General features: G+C 35.9%; 1 protein-coding gene across 2 annotated transcripts in view; it reads left to right on the top strand.

The window, feature by feature from the left end:
• The first annotated feature begins 705 nt into the window (after window positions 1–705).
• Window positions 706–9,550, top strand: part of LOC126247981 (AP-4 complex subunit epsilon-1-like) — a 46,638-nt gene continuing 37,793 nt past the window's right edge. Inside the window, exons 1-2 of one of the 2 annotated variants that reach the window (XM_049948556.1) lie at window positions 706–1,034; window positions 1,118–1,313. In XM_049948556.1, the coding sequence (XP_049804513.1) occupies window positions 918–1,034; window positions 1,118–1,313 (313 nt within the window). In that variant the 5' untranslated portion in view covers window positions 706–917. Of the gene's footprint in view, window positions 1,035–1,117; window positions 1,314–9,550 lie in introns of those variants that run through there. The other variant, XM_049948566.1, reaches the window with a different exon arrangement.

Below are 9,550 nucleotides of genomic sequence, written 5' to 3'. Positions count from 1 at the left end.
ATTTTTATGACTATAATTAATTCTGAGCGCTGTGTAGCGGCATTTAGTGGCAGCAGGTACAATGTTCCTTTGATCTGTGCCCACAGAGCGCGAACATTGGCTTTGTGCCGCCATCATTTTGCAAATATCGGTATGCCAATACTAGCAGTGAACAATATTGGGGCAATGTCGCAGAACACGTTTTGAACCCAGTGTAAACGCGCCTTTATAATCATAGCTTCTCCGGCACTCGGGACACGTATATTTTTATCTTCATTCATCATATTTCTGATGGTACTGCCCTAGTTCAAAAACGAGAAAATCTTCACACTTTCACCACACCTAAAAAAGTCACATGACGGCTACAAAAGCTACACACTCGACTGCTTCTCAAGGGATCACACGTACTGCCAAACGCCAAGCAGCTATCAACTGATTGCTGAACATCACGTACGCGTATTTTCTGTTACCTAGCGAAACATTGGTTGTTTCCGTGGGAGATCGTCTTCGCCGAGCTGGTAGTTGCATGTCAGGCTCTCCAACAATTTATGAGAATATTTGAACTCAGGGATGTAAATTCCGCTTAACTTTAATATTTGTGTTAAATAGGTTTTTTTTATTTTGTCAGTATGCATACAATCGATAGTGTGTTGCGTACATTTTGAAAAATGCATTGAAAAATCTATATCGAAAATGAATTTCATCAGATGTGGGTTGAGTTGTAACGTTGGCGATAGTGTTAGCCGTAATGAGTGAGCGTGTGGTTGTGTGGGTGTCGTGCGTTTTATTTAGGTGTAGCGTTGGGGGTAAAATTAGTAACGATGTGCGTGGACTAATAATGAAAAGCAATGCTAAATAAGTATTCGGCTTTAAGACCGACATGGTCACTATTTGTTTTGTTAAGTTGTCGCTAAACAAGTAACCTTAAAACAATCAAAATGACAGGTATCTTAGAAAAAACAATAGCCTCAATTGGGTCACTATTTTCGCCCCTAGAAACAAATGCCAGTCTGAAAGGCCTGTTCGAAAAATGCATTAATGCTCGAACCCGAGTAGTAAGTAGTGTTTTCACATACGCTTTCCGTTTACAATCTAAAGTACATCGTTTATCAAAGCTTCCTATCACGATTCCTTACAGGAAGAAGAATGGACTATTAAGCAGTGTTTGCGATTAGTAAGGGAAAAATTATCAGAGCCAAATATTAGTTCCTCGACCATTGCAAAATGTTTGGTTTTTGTGGTCTTTGCAGAAACACTTGGCTACAAGGCCGAATTCGCATATATACATGCTGTTAAACTCACACAGAATGGATCGCTGATAGAAAAGAAAATAGGTAGGTTAAAACAACATAAAGAAATTAAGGTTCAAGCTTAACTGGATAAATAGAAGCGATTGGAATTGTGTGACATTGCGCCTGTTTTTTATTGCAATGCTTTTGTGTTAGTATTAGACCCGTAATGACATTAAAGCAATGTTTATAGATTTCACCTTCACAATTCTTACGCCTCATTATAAACTTATGGATAGTGTTCTTTTTTACAGTCCACATTGTTTTAAGGTGTAACTAATTTGCTCATAGTTTCCTGTGTTTTAGCTCGTGACATCTAATGGTACAAGGTCTTGTAGATAAGATAGATGGCATTTTTCATATATAATTAAAATTTGTCACAAGTTGCAATTAGTAATTATGTTTTAAGCTGTTTAGAGATCAGTCATGTGGCAGCAGTTATTCAGTAATGTAGAGGAGTAACTAAACTGTAGTTCTACTGGAAAACGTAACTAGATACATATATTGAATGGTTTGGAAAAAGTTTGATCTGGGTGGGTAAAATTTAAATAAAACTATTATTAGACACTATTTCAATGTTTTATCTCCCATCTGTAACGAGATTTATCAAATTTTCAGAATATGACATGTAAGGAAATAGGATACAAAGACTGTACAGTAAATGCACAAAAGTGCAGCACACGTGTAGTGTGCAAATCTCAACCATTATCCTGAAAGTTAAGGTTAATACGCAATTTAATATTATATCGAATCCCAGCCATTTCATTAGAACATTGTTGTTGTTTTCAGTCAGCAGAATTGTAGACACTAATCCATCCTGTACAAGCCACTTCATTTCTGCACATAGCTATTGCAGTCAATGCCCTTTTGAACCTACTTACTGTACTTACACACACACATCTTGCCAAAGCCTAAATGAATATTTAAACACACCAGTTGGCTCAGCTAAAAAGAGATCTCAGTATGAATTTGTTAAATCTGAATTCCAGAGCTTAGGATCGATCCATATGGCCATTTCTGTGGTCCTGCAAACTGTGCATGTATGCTTCAGCATTTGTGGCATTATAGTGACCATTCAACCTCAAGGTGAGCAATAGGAAGGAGAATGAGGAGAATGGATGTGTAGAAACTATACTTTCTATTTTGCAACATATACAGCGCACGAGTTGTGGAGATTATACCTGGGTTGAAAGGCTGCTTTTATTTTTTCCTATTACACAGACAAATCATGTTAAGAAATCATTACTGGGCATATGACTTGAAAATGCAAATATGATGTAATACTAACACACTTTTTAATAGCATTTAGAAAAAAAAAATTACCTGTAAGATATAAGAAATCTGGATCAGTATACACGAGACAAGGAGCACATGTCTGAATCATCTGCTTAATGATCTTGTGGTCTGATCAAGAATGACTTTTTGTTTAAGAGGAGAAGTCCAAGAGATGAGTTGCCAGATGAAAATATATCCATTTAATAACTGGAGGTTAGTTTAAACAACATGGTGCTTTAGTAGGCATCTTTCAAATTGATGTGATATGTCCTTACCTTTCTCCAGTCTGAGAACTTGCACAACCAATTGTGAAGGTGTCCACTATTTAATCACCAGAAGAAATTTTAGGACCAACAAAGAACATTTTGTAGTCCAATGCCAATATTATGTCTACTGTGAAGCAAAGCAGGCATTTTAGTAATGCCCACATGAAGTTTGGTGTAGTTCTTCCACCTTACTTAAAAAGTATACTCTTAAAGTAAGTCCTTCAAACTAGATACAGTCCATCATTCCATAAACACTACTAGCACTTAATGTGCAAATATTTGTTCACAGATGCCTATTATGAATATTCCCGATTTTCACTGTAAATGGTAATCTTTATACGAAGGAAGTATACATTCCCCAACGCACACCTCATGCAACCTATATATACTGTAGACTGTGGTGCAAATTGGCTCGTGACTTAGTGAGTCGAGCAATCTCTGAGTCGAGCAGTCTCTGCCTAATTTCAAATTATTTGAACTTGGGATATTCATGTTGAGGTTTATAAGCACTGCTATAACAGTAATTCTATTGGGTGCCATTGTATGCTTCGGTGAAACATTCATTATGGAAAACATAATTTTTTCTTAATTCATCAAAGATTACAGTTGGTTAGCAGGCTGGAAATTACAACTGGGAGAAGTTGGTATTAGATTCCACCGGTCCATGATGAGTTACTTTTTTCGCAATTTCCCAATTTAAGCAAGCTAAATGCTGAGATGATTCCTTTGAGAAGGACATGGCTAATTTCCTGCACTGTCCTTGCCCCATCTATACTTTTACACCATCTCTGACAACTTTATCAATGGAATGCTGGACTCTATTATCGTCTTAATTTCCATAGTTACCCTGCAGAAGACCTTTAACTCAGTTGTTATGTAAACATATATTTAAACTGTATATTCATTCATTGTGAAAATGCAGCTTGGTAGCCTAAATTGGATATGTTTAAAAGGCCAGATGTATGTTATTTACCTCGTGGACATTTAAAATGCCGGCCACTCGAATAAGATGTATCATGCAAAAGACTTTATTCCATTGGAAGCTATTGGCATATCAAATCACTGTACTGAACGGGTCATTGAATGTTGTGCAGGAGCAGTTGAATTTAATGAAAGTGTAGTTATTTGTAGGCTCCCTAACTCAGATTTCAAGGCATTACTGATTGAGCTACATATAGTTTGCCATTTGCTTTGTAGAGTGTACTAAAAATTAGTTGTATGTGGCGACTTCAGTAATAATTTTATGTTATGGTACAAGGGAAAAAAGTTGAAATTTCTTAAATTCATATCATCTAATGTAAACTACATTCTTTCAAGCCAAAGTGTAGCAGAACAGTAGCACAACTGTGTAGGCCTACAACATGTTTGCACATTCTTCATTACTAGAGGTACATTCCATTAGTGAAAGATAAATGGACCTTGAGACCATGTTGCATGAATTGTAATACTAAAAGGAATTCTGTGCACCAGCCCCCCCCCCCCCCCTCCCCCGCCCACCCCAACACACACGTGTTAAATATAACTACAGAATATTTGTAAATGCTAGTCTAGTGGCATAAATACTTCCTTAAAGAACTAGGGTTACATTATTTTTTTGTAGACATTTCCCTGCTCGTGTCTGTGTATGTGCGGATGGATATGTGTGTGTGTGCGAGTGTATACCTGTCCTTTTTTCCCCCAAGGTAAGTCTTTCCGCTCCCGGGATTGGTATGACTCCTTACCCTCTCCCTTAAAACCGACATCCTTTCATCTTTCCCTCTCCTTCCCTCTTTTCTGACGAAGCAACCGTTGGTTGCGAAAGCTAGAATTTTGTGTGTATGTTTGTGTTTCTTTGTGTGTCTGTCGACCTGCCAGCACTTTCATTTGGTAAGTCACATCATCTTTGTTTTTAGATATATTTTTCCTACGTGGAATGTTTCCCTCTATTATAATCATATCATTAACTTGTACACATTAGTAATTTTGATTTTAAGAATGCCCAGATTCTCAAATAATTAAAGTTCTCAGTAGAGAATCCACCTCTTAAAAAGGAAAACAGACAACATAGTTTGACACCTATGTGTATGCCGTCAGTATTTACAAAAGCTGTTGAAAAGACTGTGTACAGAAGGGTAATTGATCATGTCTATTCATGCATTTCAGTTTTAGAAGTGGTTTAACGACTTAAAATGCTGTATTCTCTTTTTCAGTGAGGCACTGGACAAATTAAACAAGAAGTTGTGAACATTATTTGTTTTCTTTGATTCACTAAGGTGTTTGATCAATGGCAGTGGCAAAAATGGGTTAAATCGTCTTAAAGATCTAAAAGGGACTAAATTGAATGTTTATAAAAAAATAGGGGCTAAAGAGAACTTGTTTGGAAAAAATACATTTTTTAAATAGATTTTCTAAATTAATATCAATGAAAGTCAATAATGTGAGTCGGATATTTTAAGAAAAGACATAATAAATAAATTTATGCACAGCACTGAAATTGAGAATGTGTATGGCACAATATCACATATCTTTATAACTTGATAATGTGTCAGCACACAGCTGCATTGGTGACACTGGTGTCTAATTATTTTTGTAGTTCGAAGGGTATAAGAAATATAGCTTGCATTGGAAATCAACACTGTGTATGCCGCAGTGTCATTTTGAGGATAAGCCCACATGCCTATGCAGTGGGGCAAAGTCAGGACAGGTATATTAAAGGAACAAATCAGTGACTCATAGGACTATTTATTTTTTTTAGTGCAAAGTGAAGTCGTGTAGTGTGTTGCCTCACCTTGAATAGTGCACTTTAAGTGTAATCTTGGCACGCCTAAACAGAAATCTCCAAACATTGGTCTTTTTCATAATTGTATTGGAGAGGACTGCACTTTCACAACTGATGGTTGATAAACTTTTTGCCAAGCCTGTTAGAAACAAGTGAACTTTGTTTATTTTATCATTCGTTTTATGTGCCGCTTTTTGTGCTAGTCTTTTTTCCCTCATATTTTCAAATTGACATTTAAAATTAGTTTACTGACAGACAAATGTGATTCAGTTGAAGCTGACATTTTATGTGATCACATTCTTGTTTTTTATTCACTGCTGTCTTCTTTGTGTTCGTAAGACATGGTAAATGTAGGTAAGATATGATAAATAGTCACATTTCCTTCAACACAAAGGTTCCACAGCTCATGTTATCACCATCATCATGGAGAATAACAAACAACAGATTTAACAATTAATTTTCTCTGTGACAAGTAGCGCAGTGAAGAGCTTTAATTTAGGCTAGTGTGAGGCTTTAGTGTTGGCTGATGTGCCCTGGTATACGTTAAAGAACACTACTTTAAATGGTTTCCTGGAGAGTATAAGTGGCCACACAGTAGTCGACATTGTGTAAAAATTATTAGAAACCAGTGTATAAAAAGGCTATTGCTGATATTAAAATGGACATTGGTGACCACAGTATTTGGCTTTCAGCTGACGAGACTACTGACTTATGGCTGATTGATAGCTAATGTTGTGGTGGGGAAATTAGATTCCACAGTGCCAGAAAAACTCCACCTACTCCTGTGAAGAAAAAAAAAATGGAAAAGATAAATCTCAGGGATAAGAAATTTTTGCTGTTGGTGATGGATCGCACTGGCTATATGTTAAAAGTGGGAGCAACACTGAAATAATTCTATCCTAGTATGATTCGTTGTAGTAGCTTTACCAATAGCTTGCAGCACCTAACAGAGGAAGGCAGAAATAATTTTGCTGACCTTAACAGTACCACACCACCCGTTGAAAAATTTGTTTTCAAAGCCTCTACCCACTTTTAGTCCTTTAAGTAAATAGCTCCAAATATTCCCCTACCACCTGAACACATACTTAAACTTTGTCGCACCTGGCTCTTGGCGGCTGTATGTTATGCCGAACACTACCAAAGGATAGTAGATAAATTTGACTCTAGCTAATCAGCTTTTATTGAAAAATCCATGATGACCCTTTAGAGTAACAAGAATGTTGCATTTTTGGCATTTTTAAGAGCTCACTTCCAACATCTAGCTTTTGTGATTCAACACAAAGAGTCGGCATCTCTACCTTTGAAAGGCAATGTAGACATGATACTGAGATGCAGATATATATGGAGGACATACCTGGTTCAGTGGGTAGTGCATGTGTCATATTTACTAAGGAACATTCATCCGAGGCACCCCAGATATGAAGATAAGAGTCCTGAATTGTTCAGAGGGAGAAGTTCAAAGGTGGATTGCATTGGGGGCTCTTTTGTACTATAGAAAGATCTTCCTCAGCCTACAAAAATGTACTGAGGTCCAATAGAAAAAGTTGATCTTTACAGACCTTAGAAACGTGATTGATTGTGTACTGAAATAACAAAACATAATATAAAGTTTTGTTTTAGTAGTAACTTTAGGCCACAGATTGTGGTCATACATAGGTACACATCTCAGGAATGTGTTTCTATGTGAGTGACATGAAAATAATTTTCGGTAAAATACTTTTAATGAAAATATTATTTTAGTGTGGGTGAATATATGAATTGTTTATAGTGCTGAAATAAGGAATAGTTAGTTGTTTATATTGCATGAAGAACTAGAATAATAATATCAAAATTATAGTAAAATTTTCTGTCTTGATTTTAGTGTTCCAAAAAGGCTAAAATAGTTTATTTTAACCTAAAAAGGGCTGTTTCAAGGAAATGAAGGGCCAAAATCCATTTTATAAAAACTTCGGATCCTACTGATGATGAATTTGGTAGTGAAGGATGTTGGTTGCAGTGTAGGCAGTGTATCAGAGAGTGCAGTTCAAGAAAATTTCATGATACATAGAAAATAAATTGATGCCAAATTACGCTAAGGCTCAGTTTTAACTACATCAGTGACACAGTTCAAGTAAAACTGGAGATTTTGGTTACACAGAATAGGCATATTAATAATTCTGGACAATTAAAATTCCTAGGAGTTCGGATATATGGTAAGCTGTCATGTAAAGACCATGTTCAGGATCTTGTTCAAACACTGAACACTGCTATAGTCTAGTGTGCGTACAAAGTATGGCATATTCTGGGAAAACTCTTGCCATTCACAAAGGATATTTTTGGCTCAGAAACGGGCAGTTCTCGCAATATATGGTGTAAGTTCGCTAACCTCTTGTCGACCCCTGTTTAGGAGTGTGGGAATTCTGACACTGGCCTCTCAAAAAATATTTTCTTTAATGTCATTTGTTGTTAACCATATGAGCTTACTCCCAAGAATTAGCAGCTTTCACTTGGTTATTACTAGGCAGAAATCCAATAAGCATATGGATTGCAGTTCCTTGACTCTTTTGCAGCTAGCTGTACAGTATTCTGTTGCATCAATTTTCAATAAGCTACCCAAAGGATTAAAAAAAAAAAAAATCGTAGCAGTAATTCTTGCTCTTTCAAGTCCAATCTGAAAAATATCCTCATGGCTCACTCTTTTGAGCTATTCCTGGGAAAAGTTTAAGCAAATTCCTTTGTTACATTGTTGATTATGCAAATATATACTCAGCAGCTCGTTGTGTCCATAGGAGTTGTGCAAATTTTATTTGGTTTATTGTTAACTGTTCTGATGTTACTTTCCTGTACTGACTAGTTCATTGACCATGGAGATTTGCTCCTCAGTTTGGCATTAAGGAGGTAGACATGTCAAATAAAAATAAATAGATAAAAATTACTGGTTATCAGTAGTCTGATTCAACTGTACAGGAAGACATTTGTAGTGAAGCAGGACCTGATGATATTCATAAAAGGGGAAAAAGGGAAAAAGTTACAATATGAAAATTATGAAGCACTTAGTAATGGTAATGCATAATCTGCTACAACTACCTCAACATTAGTATCTGTTTGAACAAGTTAGTTAAATGAACATTGTGCATACTCAGCTGAAGGATGCTGAAGTTATTGTAAACAGCTATCACATGTTATTAAATGAAATATATGAGAAGTAAATAATACAATATGATAGACAAGAATGAGAAAAATAAAAGTAATAAGAGTATGACTACATAAAGAAATAATTTGAATGTGCTAATAATTATGAGTGAAAAGACCCATCCCAACATCTGCAAAAAAAGATTTAGGGGGAAAATAATATAAACCCCAAAATTGATGATCTAATTTTTTTTACATTTATAAAGAGAACTTGCAGCTATCATCATAAAAAAAATTATCATCAACTCCATTCATTTTAAATTTACCTTTGATTTTACAGCAGAAAAAAGTAGTCAACTTAGATTGGAAAATGTATGTTGTGGTGCTGACTATCCCTAGTTTTTGTGGATGTGTGTGCTGCAGGGTAAGACACAATTTTCTAGACAATAGATAGTGACATGCTGCCTACATATTGATGGTTTCTATGTTCTGTGATGGCAAGCAGGACTGAAAACATTCTTTGTTCCTGATCAGAGTATCTGCAAAATGTTAACATGTGTGATGTTTGGGAAGGAACGAGTGCTAAGCAGAACAACTCTATTGTGTCACATTTTTCAGTTGTGATGGTTAATGTAGATGTGATCAAATTTTGCAGGTGTTACACAAAACTTGTCATAGTATGAGAAGTCATCAGAACTTGGGGAGAGGTAGGAGGTTCCTGTAACAGCTGTTGTAAAAAATGGAATGTCTTGGTAAATAAAACATTCCATGTACAGTGGTGGTATATTTTACTGAGATTACATATTATTCTCACCAGGATCCAACATTTTGTGCAAAAGGTACAATTGAGAATATAGTTCTATCAGTGTCCT

Source organism: Schistocerca nitens, chromosome 1 (assembly GCF_023898315.1).
Source record: "Schistocerca nitens isolate TAMUIC-IGC-003100 chromosome 1, iqSchNite1.1, whole genome shotgun sequence".
Lineage (NCBI taxonomy): Eukaryota > Metazoa > Arthropoda > Insecta > Orthoptera > Acrididae > Schistocerca > Schistocerca nitens.
The sequence above is the reverse complement of the archived record's forward strand: the minus strand, read 5'-3'. Positions and strand labels throughout refer to the sequence as shown.